This window comes from Eptatretus burgeri, chromosome 15, assembly GCF_056783735.1.
Source record: "Eptatretus burgeri isolate ZD-2024b chromosome 15, Ebu_testis_v1, whole genome shotgun sequence".
NCBI classification, from domain to species: Eukaryota; Metazoa; Chordata; class Myxini; order Myxiniformes; family Myxinidae; genus Eptatretus; species Eptatretus burgeri.
The window spans coordinates 59,777,150-59,801,717 of NC_140975.1; the positions used below are offsets into that span (position 1 = coordinate 59,777,150).

The 24,568-nt window shown below is 44.9% G+C and overlaps 2 protein-coding genes and 1 long non-coding RNA gene across 14 annotated transcripts in view; 1 reads left to right on the plus strand and 2 right to left on the minus strand.

Annotated features, from left to right (window-relative positions):
- The window catches only part of PAXBP1 (PAX3 and PAX7 binding protein 1), a 49,863-nt gene extending 40,504 nt beyond the window's left edge, over positions 1-9,359 (minus strand). Inside the window, exon 1 of one of the 2 annotated variants that reach the window (XM_085856228.1) lies at positions 9,164-9,359. In XM_085856228.1, coding sequence (XP_085712354.1) covers positions 9,164-9,257 — 94 coding nt within the window. In that variant the 5' untranslated portion in view covers positions 9,258-9,359. Of the gene's footprint in view, positions 1-8,665; positions 8,883-9,163 lie in introns of those variants that run through there. The other variant, XM_085856227.1, reaches the window with a different exon arrangement.
- Positions 9,360-10,177: 818 nt separating this feature from the next.
- On the plus strand, positions 10,178-18,456 carry LOC147012291 (uncharacterized). Its single transcript, XR_015051550.1, has 2 exons — positions 10,178-10,461; positions 17,652-18,456. It is a non-coding gene; the product is annotated as an uncharacterized LOC147012291 (long non-coding RNA).
- Positions 18,061-24,568, minus strand: part of LOC147012292 (uncharacterized) — a 129,875-nt gene continuing 123,367 nt past the window's right edge. For all 11 annotated transcript variants that reach the window (XM_085856217.1, XM_085856218.1, XM_085856220.1 and 8 more), the window contains 5 exons: positions 23,087-23,187; positions 20,732-20,829; positions 20,477-20,636; positions 19,889-20,217; positions 18,061-18,591 (listed from right to left, as the gene is read on the minus strand). In XM_085856217.1, coding sequence (XP_085712343.1) covers positions 18,503-18,591; positions 19,889-20,217; positions 20,477-20,636; positions 20,732-20,829; positions 23,087-23,187 — 777 coding nt within the window. In that variant the 3' untranslated portion in view covers positions 18,061-18,502. The remainder of the gene's footprint in view (positions 18,592-19,888; positions 20,218-20,476; positions 20,637-20,731; positions 20,830-23,086; positions 23,188-24,568) is intronic.

Consider the following 24,568-nt stretch of genomic DNA (forward strand, 5'->3'; position numbering starts at 1 on the left):
AGGATATTTACACTTGACCGCCTCCCCCAGTGGATGCTAATAGACCCAGCGTTACCTGGAGAGCCAATTTTCAAATTTGCTTGCCCCAAAATTATGTGGACATCATGCCCTTTGCTGCACATGTCAAGTTGTGCGGGATCGAGTGGGACGCATACATCTTCACAACACTCACACCATGGTCATCATCACATTTCTAGGTCATGGTCCTCATTTTAATCATGCAGGCTGAATCCCGTCGTGGCCGTGGGGTGGGTTACTACAAGATGATGGGGGCATCTCAGGTGCAACCATGCCCACAGGTAAGCTTTAGTCCAACCCGGACGTTTCTCCGCCCCGCTCCCTTTGATTCCCTCCCCCTGGTAGCCATCAGCTCTAATCCCGTACAACACTCTGGAAGGGGTCTCACTGGCTCCTCTGGCCTTCCTGGGTCGCCAAGGTCCTACCCGCCTTGGTCGCCCAACCAGACCCTCTCCCAGTTGCCTCCAGACACTGTCACCATTAGCCACCAGGTGGTGAATCTCCTTGAAGGGGGTCGCAATTCCCGCTCACCGTGAGCTTCAGCAATCCCTGTGGACAAGCACATCATCCCCACCCACAAAACCCACATGACTCCCCCACCCCATCGGCCTTACATGTGACACTTCGCCGACCATGACCTTCCCTGTTACCACACCATGTCCAACAAAAAATCAATGTGTGCACCATATGTTTCACTTCTTAACTTAAAATAACTCACACAGCACTTCTCACCCGATCCACGCACCAGCCATTGGACAGCCACTTGTGCCCGCTTTGTTACCAATTACCCACTGTCCCGATTGTCACTCTAAAACCCAGCAGAACTTACAAACACATGCCAATTTTCCCACAATTCATTTTTTTTCCACCAGAGGAGGGCACTTCGCCACAATCTCAGCAGCAGAGCATGGCCGTATCTGCTCAGCCCAATCTAGTCTCCCCTACCCCCGACAGTGATCTCCGGACCCGACCTATGAAAGGGCATCTCTGATAGACCTGGCGGTTCAGCAGGAGGATTCACCCTCTCCGAGTCTAAAAGTCTATTGGAGGGTCCCTCCATCGCCGGGTACCGGCAATATCGTTGCATGTGTCCTCTTCGCCCGCACCGGAAACAACTCCCCATAAAAGGCCCCCGTGAGTATCGGTGAAATGTCTCTTCCGGTTCCGGACCCCCTCGGCCAAAATCGAATTGCTCTATTGGCTGGGCTGGACCCCGCCGCTTTGGCGCACTAACTACCGGATTACCCTTTATCAAACTTGCCAGTTTCTGGCAAATTTCCTGAAACATTTGGGTAATGCCAATTTCTCCCAGCCCCCCTCCCTGATCCTGAATCTCTGCCTGTCGGATCGTCACCGATGGCCTCTCGGGCACCCGACCCGGCCGACTCCACGAGGCCAGCCTGGCCGCGCACTCGGCCGCTCGGTGAACGGTGGGTGGATCCTGTAACTCCACTAGCGCTCGGACCTCAGGGTCAGGAAGAGCAGCTAAAAATTTCTCTAGTGCCAGTCTGTCCCATGCCTCCACTGTAAGGTCCCGATACGCGATCCTGACTGATTGGTAAATGTCCTGTGCCAGCTCCTGCACTGTCTCACCTGGCTTTAATCTGCGGTGCTGGAGCTGGGCCCGCACCAGATCACAGTTTGCTGCAAACCCAAACCGACGGCTCAACGCCTCGCAGATGTGGGAGCTGGTCAACATCCCCTCCGCGATCACGTTTAACACATCTGCGGCTGGTCCCCGCAACGTTGCCACCAAATTCCCTGTCCGTTCCCGCTCATTCCACCCGTTAAGTCGGGAAATGCACTCAAATTGCGTCAGAAAAGCTTCAACGCTCCCTGACCCGTCGAAATTTACCAGGGGGATCACTTTTACGGTGGCTCGCTTCTCAGTTTCTCCCTTGTCCGAATCCATCCCAGGGATCAAACACCCTTGTGGCTGCGTATCCAATTTCGGAGCCCACTGTGGCCAAAGATGTTTTGTCGTGAGGGTCTCATGGGTCAATTTTGCCTCCTGTTCCAAACGTTGAATGGACCGATTCACCTCTTCTCGCAGGATCTTCTGGGCCCGCACAACCTCCTCCAAGGCTCCGTCGCGAGTTTGTAGCTGCTCCTCAACCAACCCGGACACTCTACTTACAAAAGACTGCTCTACCATGCCTTTATCCAAGACTTCATCTTGGCTCATAATTTTATCTTGTTCGTCCAAACGAGCCTCCAATCCTTTTACCTCCTCCGCCAAATTCATCCCTTGCTTCCTCAGCTCTCCCCACTCTTCTACTTGCAGCTGCATACGAGCATCCACACAGGCACGATGACATTCCAGGCCTTCATCCACTTTATCAACCCGAATGTTGGTTGCATCAATTTTATCTACCAATTTTTTTTGTATATTTTCCACCTCCAATGTAATTTCTACCTTTGTTTCCTTCAATCTAGCCTCGAATTTGCTTTGTATTTCTCCCAATTTAACATCCACACACTCCTGCATCTCAGTTTTCATTTTCTCCATCTTTTCCCCCAATTCATCCCTCATTAAATCAATCCGTGCACCCAACTGTACCCCCATTACCCCCAATTGATCTGTCATTTCTGCCCCCTGTGCCGTCATTTCTCTCATTAAACGTTCCAACATTGTCCAGATCGTCATCGTGCCGGTTTCCGGCACTGCCGGCTCCGTTACGGGCGATGAAACACGGTCCACGCTCGGAATGGGGGAGGTTCCAACCCTACCCCCGTCTCTCCCTTCTTCCCCCGACTCGCTGCCAGACACGTGGCCTTCCTCCTCAAACATCTGGACATCCGCCATGGTGCAGAAGTCCCGTTTGCCGCCAATTAATTTAAATTTGAAAAATCCCGCCAAAATTTTCCCGCGCTCGCGCGCTTTTCTGTAGTAATTTTATATTCCAATTCGTGGCGAGATTTTAATCCTGGTATATAATTTAGAGGGGTTCGAACATCCAACACCCTGACACCAATGTGACGTCCACGGGACTTGAACAGTCCCGCCAACGTAGAATGAGCCGAAACGATGGAGGCGGTTTATTTATTTATAACCCAAACATGGCGGTTCTAATCGCTCTACCGCAAACGGGACGAGGAAGGTGGCACGAGTCACTTTTCACTGAGTTGATAATGTTTATTCGTTTTTACTATTGACCAGAAATAACAAGACTCGGCAAGAAGAGGGATCCGGGGCGATTCGACGGGATGGTGTGGGATCGGGCGTGGGGAAAAACACAGACAATTCCAATGAATATACAGATCTCAAACCCTCTAAGGCGCCAAATTCACACACACACACACACACACACACACACACACACACACACACACACACACACACACACACACACACACACACACACACACACACACACACACACACACACACACACACACACACACACACAAAAAACATAGCTATTTCTGGTGGTCAGGCTGGACCGTGGTGTGGACGCAACCGTCCATGGATCAGCGTCGGACGAGCTGGCCTTGCTCTCGTCAGGGGGGCAGGAGAAACCGTGGTGCTGTCGACCTCCTGGTCTTGGCCCAAGTCCGCTCACAGCCGCCAGGGATCCAGTTCTGGCGCCAAGTTGCGAGCAGGAGAGGGAGGCAGGTCCGCCCGCCGTTCGACCCCGTACTCCGAGTCAGCAGAACCCCAGAGCCAAGGTGAGGCACGAGGCTCAGCAAGGCTCCAAGACACGATTAAGAACACGATCGAATCAGCACAACAGCAAGGATGCTCTCCGCGCAACAGCCTCCACACCAAAAAAACACGATCTTTTTGTCCCGATCTTGTTCCTCTTCCTTTTCGACCCCGAACAGAACCTTTTTATCCTTCGTCCTCGTCACTTCCAATCGAGCCGTTTATTGGCCCACCGCCATCGCTTTCTGCCAATCGTGATCACGGGGCGGAGCCATCCGCTGCACTGTCCTGTGACGTCACGGCCAGTCTCCAGAGAATACCAAAAGGGGTTTACGCAGACACACTTACCCTATCCCGTGTCCCTATCTAATTACGTGACAATTATCATTTCCCCCCTTGAAGAAATGAACATTTACTAGACAACTTATCACCACTGAATTGCTACTTATTACATCGAGATCCTGGTAAACTCGAACAGCATGGCATACCGAATTAAACATCCTAATTACCCTTTGAATGCATACCCCCCCCCTCAAACGTAACAATAATTATCGTTCTTCGCGGCTCAGGCCGACCTCCCTGGTGGATTGATCCGGCCGTGACGGTACCACTTTTGATCCGGCTTCGTCCCGTCATGGCTTGGTCGCTTCTGAACTGGTTTAATCCATTTTCGAGGAGGTTCCGGGAACAGACACGATTTTGGGAACAGCGACCTAACCTGGTTCGAAACGGTTCTGGAAGCTTGAGGAAGTGGGAGGTATCGTGAGAATGCCAGTGAAAGCGCTGAAAGCACATGCTCTGTGCCCAAGAGCATGAAGGGCAGAGAGATAGAGAGATAGAGAGATAGAGAGATAGAGAGATAGAGAGATAGAGAGATAGAGAGATAGAGAGATAGAGAGATAGAGAGATAGAGAGATAGAGAGAGAGAGAGTAGAAGGGGAATATATCAGGAGAAGGAATAGAGAAAGAAAGAAGTAAGATCGATGGAGAAATTAGCACACACAGTCGTCTGCCTTATACACTCGCAATGCATGTATATTCACATGTAATCCAGTATGCTTAACTAAACATATACTATGAAATAACTCTTGTAAATTCAGAGATTGATTCACCCCCCCCCCCCCCCGAGACACCAAAAATCTCAACAGTATTAATCTGAGATGGCTTAAGGACTTTGTTCTGTTGAAAATTATTAGGTTTGGGGAGACAGTTTGGAGACATTTTCAGCAGAGGACTATCTTGTCCGCAAACCATGGGTTCGATTTTTTAACCCGACGATAAAGTGCCTTCCTGGTGCCTTTCAGGATGGGCACTGCATCAGTCACTCCACAGTCTTTCGTTTGGATGTTAAGGTGTCCCATATGCTAGCATTTGTTGATTGGCATAAAAGACGTTTCCTTTATCATCATAAGATATGGGAGAAAGGAGAATCCCGTAGCTCCTGGTCACTGAGTCCTGTGAACTTTACTATAAACATGCATGCATGAGGGTTCAGGGTAGTTTGAATCTTCCCCCCCCCAACCCCCCCCCCCCGACACACACCAATGCTTGTCAACACTGGTTTTTAAAGTCTGGACAGAGGAGGCCTCGACAGTTCCTTGCGCAAGATTATTCTAATCATCCACTGTTCGATGTGAGAAGAATTTATTCCTGACTTCTAGGTGGCTCCTGATCTTTAAGGAGTGTCCTTTGTTGTTTGGGTCGTGCTGTTGGGTAAAGAAGTCATCTGGGTCCAGTTTAACCATTCCGTTATGCAAGATCTGGTACACCAGGATCATGTCCCTTCTTCTCCGGTAGAGTCGGGAATACGAGTTCAGTTCAATTAGCCTCTGTTGATTGCTGAGACGGCATGTACCAGGGATGAGTTTGGGAGCCCTTCTCTGCACCCTTTTGACCTTGTCAGCATCGAGTATGAACTTCTGGTGTCAGAGGTAATTACCATACTCCAGGTGTGGACGAACAAGAGTCTTAAACAGCAGAGCGAGAGTCCTGATGTTCAGGTGGACGAAGGTCCTCTGAACAATCCCAAGGATTTGGTATGCCCTGCTGACAACAGTTGAGACATGATGGTGAAAATACAGCTTTTCAGCAACAACCACTCACAAATCCTTTTCTGAAACCGCACTCTGGAGTTCAGTTCCTCACATTGTGTACATGGCATGAGAATTACTCCTGCCTATATTGAGGGTCTTACATTTTGACTCATTGAAAGGGAGTTGCCATCTGTCAACCTAAGCTTCCACTCTGTCCGGGTGTGCTTGTGGAGCTTCTTTGTCTGCAGTGTCACATACGGGTCCATAGATCTTCGTGTCATCCATGAATATTTGTGCCTTTGCCTGCACTTCCGATGGAAGGTCTGTACTTCCGACAAACAATGTCGGCCTGAGCAAACTTCTTTGCGGTATTCCGCTATGTACCAGAATCCAAGGAGATGCAGCTCCATCGACGATGACACGTTGGACGCTGTCAATCAAAAAGTTGTGAATCCAGGCTGGGATCTGTCATTTGATTACATCGGCGGCCAGCTTCACAAGTAGCCTCTCATGTGGAACACTGTCAAACGTACTTCTGAAGTTGAGGTACACTACATCGATGGGCTTCCTCTCATGCAGCAGTTTAGTCCATTCATTTGCAATGGTGAGGAGCTGAGAAGTACAGGAAGAAACTCTGCTGGTAGGTAATCAACAGGTTGTTGACTTCCATGTACTCAATTACAGCATCCCACACAAGACTTTCCAGGATTTTCCCGACCACTGATGTAAGGTTAATAGGTCTGGAGTTCTCAGCCTTCTGTTTGCGACCTTTCTTGTGGATTGGTGTTGCGTTTGCTTTCTTCCACGCGTCTGGTAAGATCCCTTCCTCAAGTGATTCATTGTAGATCAATGGCAATGGAAGTGCTGCAAAGCTTGCAGTTTCTTTCAATGGTCGTGGATGGATATTTATGGTGTCTTTTCAAATAGTAGGACGTCGGTTGAAGTATGCTGGCCAAATTCAAATTCCCTGCCCTATTCTGGAGGAGGCAGGAATGACGTCAGTGTTCCCAGAAGAAAAAAACAAATTCAAACCAACATCGAGTACGGTGATAATGCGTCGGTGAAGACACCAGAATGGCATCCCAGAGATTGTGGGTTAAAATCTAGCAGACTAACTAACTACTACTTTTTCTACTTCATTAATGGCCCCAAATATTTCTACCTTCCCGCGGGGTCGGCCGAAGAACGTTTTCCACACAAGTCTCTAAAGAACCGGCTGGCCAGGCACGACGTTCGAATGAAGGTGATTTTGTGCAAGGTGCCAGCAACAACTCACCTACTTATTCTGAAAGACACCGTAGGATCTTTAACATTCACCAACTAATGCTGGCAGAAAGGACACCTTGCTTGTCGAGTGATGCAACATTCTGCACATCACATCCATCAGTTTATAGTCGGGTCGGGAATCAAACCCAGACTCACCATCCTCCAAGACTAAGAAAAAATCCATCTAAAAGGAGCAGTTACTATCAAAATAATATGACTTCCCTTGGAAAGAACATTGATGCAGGAGGCCACTCAACCCATCAAAGCCAAGGATTTCGATTTGAAGGTTCAGGAAGTCGAAGTAGTTTCAGAACTGGCACATCACTATTATACTGTCAGCAAAAACCCAGTTGACTCATTAATGACCTTCATTTGGGGTGGGGACAATCCATCTGCCTGTCCCACCTGGTCTGGTCTACAAGCGATGCTCGTCCAATCTCTCTCTCGAGTGCAGCCTGTGGCTGCTGGTTGCATCATTGGTTGGGACGTGGCTATGCCGCTGATGCAGTGTCCCCCTTACCAGTGCACTAGTACTCATTTTTGCCAACCTCGGAAGGATGACAGGCTGAGTCAACCTCCTGGTGTATATCAATTCAGCGGCCCAACGGGGCTTGAACTCAGGACCCGAGGATCCCAAGCCACCACCCTAACCACGAAGCCAACACCAGGCTGCTCGTCCAATAATTGTGTTTAATTCTTCTTCACTCAACTTATCCGATCCAGGTTCCTCCTGATGACTTCCCATCTTTGCTCTTTACTTCATTGGATTCCTTCTGATGACTAAGGCAGTATTTGGTCTTCCGTTTGATTATCACAGGCCCTTCACAACCAGAAGGGCACTCGGGAGAGCGCATACCTCCGCCCCGTAATGCCTGATCCACGAGAACATATCAGGCCAAATACATTTTTGAAATATCATGTGAAACAGTACGATATCATTTTTGGCCCCATCTCTCAATGGTGAAGAATCACAATGAAGATTAAATAATCCTCGTATCCAGATCTGGACTCGGATCTTCACCAAAATCGAATCGATTTGTCGTGGTCACACACCCAACCTGTCCAGCAAGTTTCATCCGGATCCATCCATAACTTTTTGAGATATCCTGCATACAAACAAACAAACAAACAAACAAACAAATAAAATTGCTCGTTGAGCAAGGAATTGCCGGAATAACTTTGTCATATCTCCATGATCTCTGAAAAAACAAAAACCTGGAAATCAATTTGGTTCTTATAAGTCGATAGTGTTACTGTTTAATGAGTTATAGCACTTGGTTTGGTCATGATCATAAGTTGGAAGTCAATCGGACTTGAAATGGCGTTTTTATCGCAATTTGAAAGTTTTGACCCGACCCCCCCCCCCTGACATTCGACCCCTGACCGCTAAGAAGGGTGTTGGTGTGACACCCCAATGAGACATATGGTTGGATGCAGAATCGGAAGATGCACATTTTGGATTTGGTGTGTAGTCGATACGAACATTTTAGCGGACGTTATTGCGAAAATAAGAATTTCGTTTTTTCGGTGACCTTGACCTTGACCTTTGACCTAGATTCACCAAAAACGACAAGTGTCTAAGTTTGACCATGGCCGACGTCTGTACCCAGTTTGGTCATGATCACTGAAACGCTGTGGCCGCGACAGGGTAAACAAACACACAAACAAACAGAAAGGGGGTGAAAAACATAACCTGCTTCACCTTGGGTGGTGGAGGGAACAAATGAAGTACATCCTGAAACGTGACAGCACGTGACGACACAAAAAGGGGAAAAAAAACTTTTGTGATTAGAATGTTTTTTTAAATTTTGGAAACGTTTTTCAAATCGAAACCAAAAGTCCAGGACGTTTGGCATTGACGAAGCCAACGAAGTATCAACAGAAACTTGGATCTCCCCGGTGACGTCACTCCAAAGGCAGCGCTCCAGGATGACAACAAATCCACGTCGTGATTGCAATCACCCGTAACCTTGGTGACCCGGTCACGAGATCCGATGGAAGATTATTTAAATAAACTGGAAGAAGTCCAGCGCGAGTCCAAGTCCAAGTGCAAGCTGCTGTTGTGCCTTGTTCGGCGTCACCGAGTAACAAGCGAGTCGAATCAACTGAAGAGAACGAGGAAAATATGATACAAATAAACTGCAGTAATATTATTGATAATAATAATAATGATAAACCATAAATAAATAAAATAACGCACCAACAGGAACAGTGTTTGTATTTGCCTCGTCTGTCCTCTCGTCTTCCTCAGATACGTTACGTCTCCTGAAATTGCGATTTCTTTTCTTGAACATCTTCGTTTTAACGCCTCGAATCGCCTGGACGTGACCACGCCATGCATGTGCGGATGCAGTGCAACACACCACCCAGCCACGGGAAATCTTCTTCACCTGTCTTTCCTTACATTTTCGTGGTACTTTGGTGAGTTAATTAGGATTCGTAAATAAGCGAACACAAAGTTATATACGAGGGCGCTTTTAAGATTTCCGAAAATTTTCATTGAATCAACCGGTCGAAAAGGTTGGATGTCATCCTCGCTGAATGATTTTTGTACTATTCACCCTCTTTTAACAGTTCCACTTTTACAGAAAAAAAAACATCCGAAACTATGCTCAACAGAGAGTAGGAAAAAAATTATAATGTGAAAATTATAAAACACAAAGTCTAATCACATCACAAATATTTATCAATTGTTCCGAAAATTTTCATTTAATCAACCGGGCGAAAAGGTTGGATGTCATCCTCGCTGAATGATTTTTGTACTATTCACCCTCTTTTAACAGTTCCACTTTTACAGAAAAAAAACATCCGAAACTATGCTCAACAGAGAGTAGGAAAAAAAATTAATGTGAAAATTATAAAACACAAAGTCAAATCACATCACAAATATTTATCAATTGTTCCCAAAATTTTCAGTTAATCAACCGGGCGAAAAGGTTGGATGTCATCCTCGCTGAATGATTTTGTACTATACACCGTCTTTTAACAGTTCCACTTTAACAGAAAAAAAACAACATCCGAAACTATGCTTAACAGAGAGTAGGAAAAAAAATTAATGTGAAAATTACAAAACACAAAGTATAATCACATCACAAATATTTATCTATTGTTAAAAACACGCACATCTTAAAATATTCTGACTTTCCGTGAGTCCGGTTCCGAACGCAAAAAGCTACGAACGCGAATCCGAACGATAATGACACAATTCCACGATTTGACGCTGAAATTCTGAAGTAAATAATATAATTAGCTTCCATGCAACCAACAACAACAACAACAACAGCAACAGCAACAGCAACAGCAACAGCAACAGCAACAGCAACAGCAACAGCAACAACCAGCAACAACCAGCAACAACCAGCAACCAATGGCGCCACCATATTGTGAGGCCGTCGCCCTCAGACTTTGAGGCGAAATCACGTGAAGTCCGGGAGAATGTGACCGAGAGCCCTTATCGCCTGTAAAAGTTTTTTCTTCTTCCGATTCCGATTCTGTGAGGTATTTATGATTGATTCTGGGTGGGTGTGGTGATCTCACCTTTGGGAAAATTTTATAACTGACTCTTTTTCAAAATGGCCGCCAACCGAATGTGATGTTTTACGAATTTCATACACATCCCGTGATGCGTGTTTATTGTTGGTATCCACTGGTTGAACTCTTGGGTCGTCGATCTAGTCGAAAAAAAAAATTCAGATTTGTCCTACCCTTATTATCAGTATTTAAAATGGCGATTTCGATGAAACTTGGTTGGTAGGTTCATACCATGACCTAGTTGTGTGCAAATGAGAACCGTTGCTATGGACACCACCGTTGCCTAGCAACGGGACTTTGAAAATTTTTGAAAATCATAAAAAAATTTATTTTTTCGAAAATCAAAAATCGGGCCACGAACGACTGTGGGCAGTACATTCAGACATATTGTCAAAAATTTCCAGCCGGATCCTATGAAAACTGTCGGAGAAGATAGACTTTGAATGGACCCTGGTCGAAACCAATAAAAAAACGAAGTTCGTTATATCTCAGAGACGATGAGTCAGATATACATGGAACTGGTATGGTAGGTTCATGGTATGTCCTAGTTATGTGTGAGAAAGAACCCGTGCTATGGACCCCTCCGTTGCCTAGCAACTGCCGACTACCCATGTCCACCTACCGGCTTGTATATATTGCCGACTGATAAGTAAATATGTTATTTGTCTTATTTAACATTGCTAAGTTAATTTTTTTCTATCCCAAATGGCACATAATCAGCAGTTTTCACATGTTTTCCTTAGCACAGTTTATGAGCGGTATGGTAATTCAATGAATCTACATCAATAGTTCTATTGATTTCTTGATTATTCTTAAATTTATTTCAGGTGATATTGGAAATACATCCCTTTCCTTTGGTGATAAATGACACTTCAACTATAATCAAATTATTTCATTCAGAATTCATCAATACATCATGAAGTGGATCAGAGACAGTGGATACTATAATAATAATATATATATATATATATATATATATATATATATATATATATATATGTATATATATATGAATTTGTTGATGGATAGATTAGATTTGTTGGTGGTTCTCTTTTCAGGTGATGGTCAGTGAATGATGGACGCAGATTCAGCAAACTCTATAATCAAGGATAAATACAACTGTGATGATCAACCCTGCATCCAGAACAAGGGGCAAAGTCACGTCCATTCCATTATTTCTGCTAGTCTAGCATTCGAGGACGATCTCCATATTAATATTGTCTTGACACAGAAGTAATTATGGTAATTATGGTAAGATAATTAATGGTAAGATCCTTCTCTGAAACGAAGGATCTTACCATTAATTATCACAAGAATTGTGTGTCTAGATACACGTCCAAGTCTAACACGAAACATGGCAAGAAATCTACAGAAGTTCGCCTTCCTCCTCCAAAGAGGTTACGTCACTCCTTTGCTCCATTCGGTTTCTTCACACGGTGCCTGTACTGCAGTGATAATTGTGTCCTTGAGAAGGATCGCAAACATCCTGACAGGTGGAAACCTGCTTGCTTGTGCAGATCAACCTTGTCCAAGAGAGGTGAAGAGATGGTGTCATACAAGCAGAACATTTTGGACAAATGTTCAGAGCGTGATGATCAGTGGGCTCAAGATGTTCGTCTCCGCATTGATGGTGCTGTCAGCGATCTACATGCAGCTGAGGCTCGCTGCCATCAGTACTGTATGGCTACTTTCTTTAATAACAGATCATACCCCGGACATAAGAATGTTGCAATCAACCCATCAACCCCGGGCAATGATACCAATCAGAACCAGCAAGCTCTTGCTAGCACCATAGATGCATTGTCAAATGAAAAGGACAAGCTCTGGAATTCCATTGAAGTGTTTGAAATGTACCAATGTCATGGTGGAAATGAATTGTCCCACGCACAGCTGGTCAGTGAAGTGTCTGAGCATTTTGGCAGTGAAATCCTAGTCCTATCATCACCTGGTTATGCACACATACTTGCATTTCAGACTTTTGAAAGCTGTAAAAGATACCGGTGACCAAGAAGACATCAAACCCAGTGAAGCAAAGGTAGCTAAGCAAATCACATAGGAGTGTAAATCCAACGACATGACCAAATCACACTACTATCTAAATGTGGACAACAGTACAGTTCAGGAAGCGACTTCAGAGACCTTGATGGATCTACTGGCTGGAATCTCACCGAGACTGAAGAATACAATGCCAGCACTATTAATTGGCAACATTGTTACTTCTGCAGTTCGAGCCCAACCCACCGATCTACAAGTAGCTCTTGGAGTTCTCTTCAGAGATTCTAAAAGTCAGCTTGGTTACCTCAATGATTATGGAGTAACTTGTAGCTAGGATGAAGTGCGCCTCTTTAAGCAATCATCTGCTTTTGCTGCTTCAAGGTATCATGAGTCTCATGGTATTGCGAATCACCAGGATGGACTCATACAAGTCATTGCTGACAATTTTGACACCGATATATTCATTCGACAAATCGTTCAAGCTGACATGCTGCAAGTCCTAGTTGTAGCTGATGACACTGATGTCTTCACTCTTCTCTGTCACTTTGTCGTCCAAGGTGATATCAAAGGACAGGTAATGATGATATCTCCCATCAAAGGTCGAATAATGATCAATATTAATGCAACTGTCAACAAAAGCCGTCCCATCACAGTGATTTGACGTGGCTGACGGCTACCGGCATGTCAAACTGGCAGAGAATTCCCTGGACCTGTGTACATTCAACACACCTTGGGAAGGATGTGCAACATACTCAATGGACAGGGACGAAGGCTCTGAAGTGGGAACAGGTTTTATTTGGACATGGGCACAGCACAGCATCGGAACATGGGCGGGTCACATGACTACTTAACCATGCCCCGGAGCACCCATGTATGCATGTATCATCATAAACCACTGATACATCTCAGGATGAAAGTCTGCCACATGTCTTTTGGCATACTATCAACCAGTGAAAGTATGCTCAAGAGAAACCAGTACTCGACTGGCAAGATGATGCCCTCACTATGCAGGCAGTCAAACTCGCGTTCGATCATCGATAGCATCATGTCAGGCACAGGTTCAGTCTTATGGAACAATGGCTGAGCATCTGTAGAAACATGAATCCTCACTTTGGGCCCTCCAAAGGTGCCAGCACCATCTCTGAACAGGCCAGGGTACTGGTTGAGCACGGTATCGAATCAAGCATCAGAGTTGGAGACTGTTTACGTCACTCCAATTTAGTTTGATAATAATTCGTAACCAATCTCAGACGAAGAGGGTTGGTCCTTCTCCACACAATATCAGTAGTGGTAGGATATGAGTTCTGTTTCCATATCCTACAGTTACGTTGGCTGAGCCAACTACAGGAACTACTTCCTTGGTGTATGTTCTCAAGTCAGGAGATACAGGCCGGAGTACAGGAGCCTTACTCGGAGGGAAGATGGAGCTGAACTTGCTCTCACTCACAATTGATCTGGAAGCGCCAGTATCAACTTCCATCCTCACCGGGATCTTATTGATTGTTACATCAACTATAATTGGAGTATCAGAGCTCTTTGTTCCAACAGAAAACCTCACGAAGTTCCTAACTTGATTCTCGGCTGCAGGCTGTGCTCTGTGACCGATTGTCCGCTGCATCAGGGTTCACCCCAATGTGATAATCAGGAGACAAGTTCTGCGATTTGGATCAAGAACAATAACACTTCAAGTGTCCCCGCTTTCCACAGGTATAATTCCTGTCCCGACATTGGAAAACTTGATGATTACCACCACAACGCCAACAAGTTACCCCAACCTTCTGGGTAGATTCAGAAATGTCAGCAGGTGGAGGTGAATTTGTTGGCTTGCTCAAACACTTTTGCTTGTAGCCAAAGGTTACCTTGTTAACCGATGGGTCCTGCTGGATAAATTTTGACTTGTTAGAGATCACACGCAGGCTCTCGGCAGTTTGTACACACGCAGTGGCTATTTCCATGACTCGCCAAATTAGGGTCGGATTCAGTCCGGAATTCCCACAGAATTGAGTCGTCATTGATGCCTATTATAAATAAATCACGTAACATCTCTTCGAGTTTATCTGTAAACTCACAATGTTCATCGAGTTGGCGTAAATCAGCCATGAACTCGGATGCTGACTGACCATCTTGACGATGATGGGTATAAAATTAATATCTCGAGATGATCTTACCTAGTTTCAGGTCATAATGTCTTTTCACCAGATTGACGAGCTCCATACGACGACTTATCAGAAGGTTTGACTGGGGCAAGAAGATCTTTGAGGCTGTACGTCGGAGCGCCGCATACGGTCAGTAATACAGCTCGCCACCTTTCAGCGTCTTCATCGGTGTTCGTTTTGTTTGCCACGGCATACTGCTTCAGATGATCGGTATAATCTTCCCAATCATCTCCCACTGCGTATTCTTGCAATACGCCGATGCAAGAAGACATCCTCATCGCCACTGTAATGTACTCATTCGACAGGGACCGAAGGCTCTGAAGTTGGAACAACAGGTTTTATTGGGACATGGGCACAACACAGCATCGGAACATGGGGCAGGGCACGTGACTCTGCTTAACCACGCCCCAGTGCACCCATGTTTGCATGCATTATCATAAACCACTGATGCATCTCAGGATGAAATTCTGCCACGTCTTTTGGCAGACAATGAACCAGTGAAATTATGCATAAGAGAAACCAGGAAGCCTTCGGTGACATTCCTTGCATACAGGTCATCGCCGATGGCATGATCATTGCTGATGAGACTGTGGCAGCGCATGACCAAATTCTGCACAAGGTCACACAGAGTTCACCAACAACAGGTGAAGTTCAACAGGACCAAGCTACAGTTCCGAGTGCTGGACATGGGCAACATCATCACTCTGGAGGGACCGACTCCAGACAAATCAGAGGTCCAAGTGATTGCCAACATGCCAGCACCAGAAGGCAGGCTAGCACTACAATGCACGTTGGGCATGGTCAAATACCTATCGCAATATATACCAAATGAGTGAGATAATGGCACCGCTCCATGCACTGCTCAAGAAAGACGTAGCCTGGAGCTGGGAAGCAGAATCCACACAAAGTCTCAACAAAGTCAAAGCGGCACTGGAAACATGACCCGGTCTGAGATACAATGTCTCCAAGCCAGTGACAATCCAAGCAGATGCTTGCCAAAGTTGGCTTGGTGTCGACTCCAGGAGGGACAGCCAGTTCACTACGCATCAACATCCATGATGGACACTGAAAATAACTATGCACAGATCAAAAAGGAACTGTTCACAATCTGCGGTGTGTGCAACAAGTTCCACAAGTATGTATAAGGGAAGCCCAGGAATGTGCAGACGGATCACCGTCCTCAAGAGGCAATTTTGAAGAAACGCCTATGTAACGCGACTGTGACTAACGCTAAGAGCTGGATGTGAAGCATGTCCCAGGCAAGTACATGTATGTGGCTGACAGGCTGAGTCGTGCATACTTACCTGGTGACCGAGAGGACACAGAAGTCATGGTTCACTGCCAGGTGTGTGATAGGCCACAAGCCAATGTTCCCTCCGTGATCCCTCTCAGACGCATGTTCCATGGTGAAAAGTCACTCATAGTCTTTGTGAATCTTCTCTCTCTCCGATTCTTTCATTGGTCATGAAGACTGAAGTTCTCAGATCACCTTTGGCAGTTACATGTGGGGGAGCTGGCGAGATAACTGGTGAGGCACACCACTTGCATATCACCACCGTGTGTGTGTGTAGCAGGTTCAAATTTCCTCCCTTTGTCCTTTCCAAAATCCTTACCAATCTCTCTCATCAATCCATTTTAATCCTTTCCCCCATCCCTCTGAATCCTCTTCTCTCCAACACACCTCTCCCAACCCCCAAACGTAATAAATATATAAAGGTGAGAAGTCGAGAGCACCATTTTCAATCGGGGAAAGTCACGTGAGATCCTCCAGACCAGATTTAGTTACCTCAGAAGACATCCGTGGTTGCTTAGCAGTCTGGTGGGTCACGGAGTTATCTATGGCTTGTCAGCTTCAGGGTCAGAGGTTGGGAAAGCGGACCTGAGTCACCCTCGTGAGCTGTGTGCTCCCCTATACCCGTAACAATATAGTGGTTGGCACGCGCTGGTGAGATTCGAGCTATCGCATGCTCTGAGCTATGCTTTAACTGAAACCAGCAGTGATTGATAATTGGAGGGGCCCTCTACACAAGGATCGACTTCACAGTAAAATGTTGCAACCAAAGGAGCTATCTCCACGTCAGACGTACCACACGCTGCACCGACCCGACACCTGGCATGCGGTACCAGCTCGACCTAATGGCGCATCGGCCCGACCAGACGGTTCCTCTTCCACAATCAGCCAGATCTGATGGCAGTAGCTCACGGGTACAACCGGACAAACACACCCCATGTCCAACGGACCTAGCGGACCACCGGAAGAGGGAAAGATATCCCGCAGCGAAGGTAAACAACAGACGATGGAAAGAAAGCTTGATCAATGATCACGAATGGAGGAAAACCAAGCAAGCCCTCGATAATCTTCACAATGCAACTGGCAACAAAGACCTAATCCAATGGATCCCACCGGTGTCAATTCTGCACCCCAAGCATACTCAGACGCCTGGTTCAAATGAAAAAGACCTGGATGCTCAAATGCAGACCAGCAAAGATCAGGGAGATGCCTTTCACACTGAGAAGACACATCTTGGCAACAGTAACGATGCCAATAGTGTTATTGCTCAGACGTTGGATAAGATGAAGTCCATGGTTCAAGAAATCAGATCAATTGCCTCAAGGTGATCAGGGCTTTCCACACGGAGCCAGAATGCGGCAGAGGCAGAGATCGTCAAACACAAGGCCAAGCAGAAAAAGCAAAGGGAGAAGCGAACTCGTGGATACTCTGAGCCCAACAAACAGCTGTGGAGGGCACACCCCGACGTATTGCTGCAGATCGAACAAGAAAAGGGGTGTCCTCTGGACCTCACCCCAACAGTCAGCTGATGATCATGTGGCATAGTTTTGCCATGTGACCAAAACCAAGGCCTTCAAGATTATTGGAATCTCTGATAATGAAGCCGAGTATATGGGCCTGTCACCTCATCATTGCAAACAAGTCGGTGGTCTCTGTCTTCAACAACCTCCATTCTGGTCTTTCACCCCCTGCCCTTTCCTTGCTTTGTCCCCCAGGTTTCTGCAGAGAACACGGTCCACCGATCAACCCTCTTCTGGTGAAACGACTAAAATCCAGGATTACTGCTCATCTCCTCATTCATTCCCCTTTCTTCCCACATATGGAACCAACTTCCACCAGTTCAATCTCGTTCTTCCCTCCACACCTTCAAAGACTGCTGTTCACCACCATCTCAGATCATCCACAATCTCAAACCATGATCTTTTCTCCCCTCATTAACCCCCACTCCAATTTTTTTTTACTTTTTCCCTCCTGATTTCTTTATGTATCCATCTTGTCCGCCCAATGCATCCTCTCCTGCCCCCTCATTCCTCCCAGACACCCATTGTTTGTCCAAGTCTGCCTCTATCTTGGCCTTCAACTCCGCTGGTGGTTTCACACCACCACCAAACTGAGGTCAACAAATCTCGTCAGAAAACAATTTTATTACAACTGTACTTCAACATATACACACAGAAAGGCAACGAAGAACACTGTGGCCCGTTTACAGCACAAGATGTTAAATTATAGACCACGTTGTGAGTGTAACAGCCAGTGTACTCAAAGTTAAAGGCATGGAGATCTCGACAAGAGATTAATCACAAGTCCCCTTCCAACGTGGATACGGTCACTGTTCAGACAAATGTGCAGAAAAAATGACCCGTCTAATACTCATGAGCATCGATAAAATGTTAAACTTGCATTGCACCAAAAGGATGAGGGGGGGAGGGAGGGAGGAGAGACGTCAAAGCACCAAGGTAGCAATTAAAAAGTGGTGCAACGTCAAGTCAACAAAATATATTCCAACAATCTCAAACAAAAGAAGAATCACTCAATCGCCATCACTAAAAACCAAATTTATTTCATTCTACATCTGCTTGCATTGGGTTGACTGGTCCGCAGTATCATCGTTGAGCAGTTCCATATCTTTGAGAGAGGAAACCTGGGGACTCGGGTCTGTAAGGCAAGTTCGGGGACAGTGGAAAAGTGTGAGCACGTGATCCACTGGAAGATGAAACAAAGATACAATACGACAGGCCACAAGGGTCAACTACAACACAACGCAAGTGTTCTGGTTTTCAAATGGAAAGCAAAAAAGGAATAACACTTCAAAAGAATTAAAATATGCAACTTTAAAAAGGAGGAAAATAAATAAATAAACAAACCACCATGTCCAAAGGAAGTTCAGTTTGGCATTTAAAAAAAATGAAATGGGCAAAACCTAGAAACGAATAAAAACCATAATAATCAAGCACGGTGGGTGAGAAAGGTTGTTCTTCATTTTTGATGGACGGATAAGACATAACCAAATTCTATTGAAGTGGCTTCACCACTTAAAAATGAAATAGAATTTTGATGCAACAAGTCGATGGATCCATGTTACATGGTGCTTCCATCCAGTTGGATGTCATACCACCATTTGATATCAATTAAAGGTCACATGAAAAAAATTAGGGGGCGCACTCAGTTGAGTGCAAAACCTCCGCCGCCCATACTGCGAGGTCACGCAAGTGAACCTGATATCCTATTCATTCAATTTGACGTCAACAGTGCTCACAGAGTTATAGTTTGCAACTTTCCCTTTTACATACTCAATTCATTCGTCATAACAAGATTCCTTGAGACAGAAATTGATTTTACGTGGGTATATCCACCTGAAGTTCCAAAATCAGCCACAATTATAATTTTGGCATTTTTTTTGTTGTTGGAAATCACTTATAACCTGTAGAAATGCAAAAAAAAAAAAAAAAAAAAATCGAAATTTGGTTGAAAAAAAAAGTTGCAAAAATTTTTTTCTCTAACTTTTTTTTTTTGGGGGGGGGGGTTTGGAAATCACTTAAAACATGTAGAAATGCAAAAAAAATTCAAATTGGACCCCATAGCAGCCATATTGGATTTTGGACCAAGTCCAAAATCTAATGGCATGATCCTTGGACCAGACCTAACCCCCCCCCCACCAAGTTTCGTCGAAATCCGTTGAGGAGTTTTTCCGTAATACTGTTCACAAACAAACAAACAAAGGGGTGAAAACAGCAACCTCCATCCATCTTCAATGGTGGAGGTTAAAAATGAGGTGGGGAGGGGCACAGAGAAACAGGTGGGGAGACAAACGAAAATAAATCTCCCACTCTGGCAATTTCACAAGGGGGGTGGGAATAATAAAATAACGAGTCACCCCAAACCACCTCCTGTTGAATCTCCATGGAATTTATAAACCCCACCACATTCACATCACACCGCTGGTCCATCTTACCTTCCGCCAAGGTATCCAACTTTTTGTTGTCAAAGAAGCGGGTTCCCCGAGGAACGCCTGCACTCCCACCTTCACTGAAGAACCTGCGGGGCTCCGAGATGGTGGACTGTCCAATTTTTAGGTTGTGAATCGGAGAAAGGGGTGTGATGTCAACCGTGCCAAGCTTCTTGACCGGACTGCAGGGGGTTTCAGACGGGAAGCTCAGCTCATTGGAAGATGCCGAGGCTTGGACCTGCAACTTTTCTGAGAGTGAACTATTTTCACTGCGCAACCGCCGAACTTCTGCCTTGTACAAGTAGGCAGCATCCTTGAACTTTGATACACAGGACCTGCAGATGGGATAATAGTGTTTTTGAAAATGTTATCACATCGGAAAAGCAATGCACCATTATAAACTTCCAAAATTAAATGAACATGATGGGAAAGGTTGAGGGGATGGGGAGGGGAGAGGAGGGGGAGAAGGAAAGGTTCGCATCTCGGAGTCAGGACTCCAAAAGGAAAGTGCAATAAGTCTTTGCAGTAGAAACAAAGGGTCAAGAGAACCAAACATAGGTGGGTGAGCGACTCCGCAGAACTCGTCCGACATACCCGGTTTTGACATCGGACAGTTCCTTCTCAAGTGAGGAAACACGGTTCTGCAACGCTTGGTTCGCGTTCTGCAAAACCAGCACGTGCGAGTTCTGCACAGTCCCGCTGCCTCCACCCTCGGTCAAATGGTCTTCAGACTTTGGCACTGACAATTCAGCGACTGTGACAATACAAACAAACCATCGGACAACGAGGGATGAAAAAGAGTTACAAAAACAAATGAACGTCAAAAAAAAATTCTTTTTGAACACTTACAGGTGATGAATGCTTCATCCCGAGATTTCCTGAGATTTTCTTTCAAAAGCCTCACGGCCCGATCTTTATTTCGTAAGGCCGATTTCAAGGATTCTTGCCTGTCAGGGCACACACAAATAAAAGATGAACAGAGGTATTACTGATGTGGATTTTTAAACCCACCTTGTTGTGATCGTTGTCCTCCTGAAGGATTCTAACTGGCCGATTGTGGAATCCTATTTGACTTCAGACAGAGTTTAATGTTTGTCCGATTTGATTATAAAACCCTATCGACACTGATAAAACTGATGTCCACACAAGTCCTTCCTTGTGAAACAATTTATTTCCGAATTATACACCATACACTTCTCACCCTTGTACAATGAACTTAAGAATCCCCATTTAATTACAATATTATTTGGTTCTATTTCATTTATTCTTACTTTAGTTAACAGTTAGACCAACCCGATTCAATTCACTTCCTCATTACATCAGAGTTTTATTCTAACTTGGTACTTGGTCAGTTCCAAGGAGTACAAGCCACTGAGATTCTAATACTTTCTCAGGTACTTGCACTGAAACAATTTTACATTTCAAAGCATTTTATACTTTCATGAGAGAGAGGTTGGGGGATATTCACCCAGACTGGAGACGTGTCCTTTAGACGAGAATCCACTTCATACATTTCTAGGCAAAGGTTCATTTATCAGCTCGGTCACTCTGCTCCAGAACAACACATTTCTTATCATTTAGGGCAAAAGTCTTTTTGGCCAGAAATGACAGCCAATTTAACTTGCAGCATAAAAGTTACCTTTCTGAAACTCCATTTGTTGCAGTTTAAAATACATTAATATAAATTTTTCCCCCACATTACCAACCCATGTCCTCTCAATTTAAAAACTCTGCTTGAAGGGGGGTCATCCATGTTTTGTGTACAGCACAGCGGTTGGGTTGGAGGGGAATCATAATTGTCGACAGGATGCCATGAATAAAAAATATATAAAATAAAATGTTGTGCCACCAGAACCAGCTTTTAGACACTTGTATATTCTGATTATGACGAGGAAAACTGATCTAAAGTGGGGAAAGCACCGTTCATAAACCCTCATGAGATCACCGTCTTGTGTCAAGGTGACCAATGCTACACTTCACTCAGGAAAACCAACATTTGACCAGGGTATGACAAGGGTACCTTGAGGCATTTTTGGAGCTAATAGCAGGAGAGGTCCGAATCATCATTTCCAGCTCTGGCTGCCGATTTGAATTATTGCAGGTCGTGTGGCTGTGCTGCAAATTCATTGTCCTCCACAGGTTGGAGCAGGATTTAATAATTTGCTCAGGGTGCCGGTGATGACTTGCCTGCTCTTTGTGAAAGGCACAGTGAGACCTTTAACGTCAACCAACTAATGCTGGCAAATGGGACGCCCAGTTTAATGTCCATCCGAGGAATGGGGGCACACTGACAAATTGCCCTGCATACGAAACACCAACATCGCAGTTAACTCAGGTCGGGATTTGAACACTTGCCTTACTTAGATGTCCCCTCTCATTTTACCTTACCAGAAGAGGTGAGAAGACATCTTCAAATGCTGTCAATTATTTAGTGCACATTTTACATCTGGTTCGATGTCTCCTATAAAGGGCAAAATTCATCAACAATGCAGTGACCCTTAACAGCTCAGATATGAGTACACAATTACAAAAACATAAAATAACTCGTCAGGTACTCGGTAGAGCGCATACCTCCGCCACGTAATGCCTGATCCACAAGAACATATCAGGCCCAATACATTTTTGAAATATCAGGCTATGTATCGTTTCTTGCCCAATCTCTCAATGGTGAAGAATCACTGAAAATAATTAAATAATTCTCGTATCCCGATACGGATTCGGATCTTCACCAAAATCAATTTGTCATGGTCACACACTTTACACGTACACCAAGTTTCATCCGAATCCATCCACAACTTTTTGAGATATCGTGCTATATTTTATATGAGCCCAATCTCTCAATGGTGAAGATTCGATGTAAAAATTGCAGTAGCAGGAGCCAGATCCGGATCTCCAAAATATAATAAGTTCGTCCAAGTCACACACCAAATTTCATTTGGATCTGGCCACAACTTTTTGATATGTCCTGCATCGACAGACGGGTGAAAGCAGAACCTCCTTCACCTTCGGTGGTGGAGGTAATAACGATGAAAGAAAGCTATGATGCCATGCCGACAAATTTAGTTGCAAATGCTGAAAACGTGCAACGCGCGTCAAATTACCAGCTGCACAATCGAAAATACAAACTGATCATCATGGAGTACAAAATTATCCCATCGCAACATTGCTCAAAACACAATGAACAACAGACAACGAAACACTTACTTCTTAATGGCTTCACAGTATTCCACTTTCATCTTAGTCAGCTTCATTTTCAGTGTAGACTCTGTCTCCGTGGCAGGCAGTCGGCTCTTGCTTCGAGCTGCCTGAAATGATAAAACGACAGTTCGCAACAAAAACATCACACGTGAGATTTTAACTTTGAAGCAGAAACAAAACCAGGGGAGAGAAAAATGTCCACCGCACATGTACCAGACTCGGAGAAGTTACGGTGAGATCTGGTCACGGTCTCCGAAACGGTTCAAACTCTGGCCAAGCATACCAATGATTGAAATTAAAAAAAAAAAAATTAAACGAGAAGGGCACTCTTCGACGTCGAGAGATATGCCGCCGGCCACATTATTACATCATTATACATACTTGTTCCACGTTTGATTTAAATCCTTGAATACAGATTCAAAATATTAAATAATTCTGTCTGCCAGACCGTATGTCCGATAATGTTGAAATCTAAAACATATTCCCCATGACCACCAAATCATAATCATGAAGTTTTACATCAATTGATGAAGTGGATCAAGAGGAATTATTTTAAAAGATTTTCGTTCAATCTAATTTGGCTGCCAGACCATGTGACCGATTAATTATACGTGAACACCCTGGTATCCCCAAGGTTTGGGGAACATGTCGGTGGTTTCCCCTCGACCTATCAAACCGTTCTGGAGAAGATGATTTTTAAAGGTTTATTCTTAAAAAAAAATAAAAAATAAAAATAATAAAAAAATCAGCTGCCAAACCATGTGACCTGTGACATAAGTGGATAACTTTTTGTTCCTCATGGATAGGCGATCATACCTGTAAGTTTCAGAAAAGATAATTTTATAAAGGTTTTTATGTTAAATGAAAAAAAATAGCTGCCAAACCACGTGACCGATAACGTCATCAATTCCCCCCTCCCAATACAATTTAGCCCTTGATCCTCAAAAAATTTTCATACCGATCAGATAAAGCGTTCGACGTACAAAATGATGTCATAACAAAGCCATCCATGACAACCCCCTTCCCTTCGGGAGGAGGAGATTGGGACCATACTCTGTACAGAGCGTTGGTGCTGCTGAAGCAGTCTCCTTAGCTCTTGGGTACAATCCTGGACGGGTTGCCACTCCGACATAGTACACCAGCATGCTGGCATTCATTTTGCCGACTTCGGAAGGATGACAGGTCGAGTTAACCACACCTAGTATTAGTTCAACAGCTGGGTGGGATTTGAACTCAGGACCCAAGGATCCAAAGCCCACCACCCGAACCATTAAGCAAACACCAGACGTAGGGAGTACTTCACAAATACCAAGTTTCTATTTTTTTCCATGGAGCAGTTTGAGATAGGCATCTAAAGTTTTTCTTTTTTTCCAAAATGGCTGCCAAAACACGCGACCTATGATGTCATAATCATCATAAAAACATTCTGAACGAGTCGTCACACCGATGGCGTAAATTTTGTGTCAATCGGACAAGTAGTTGCAGAGA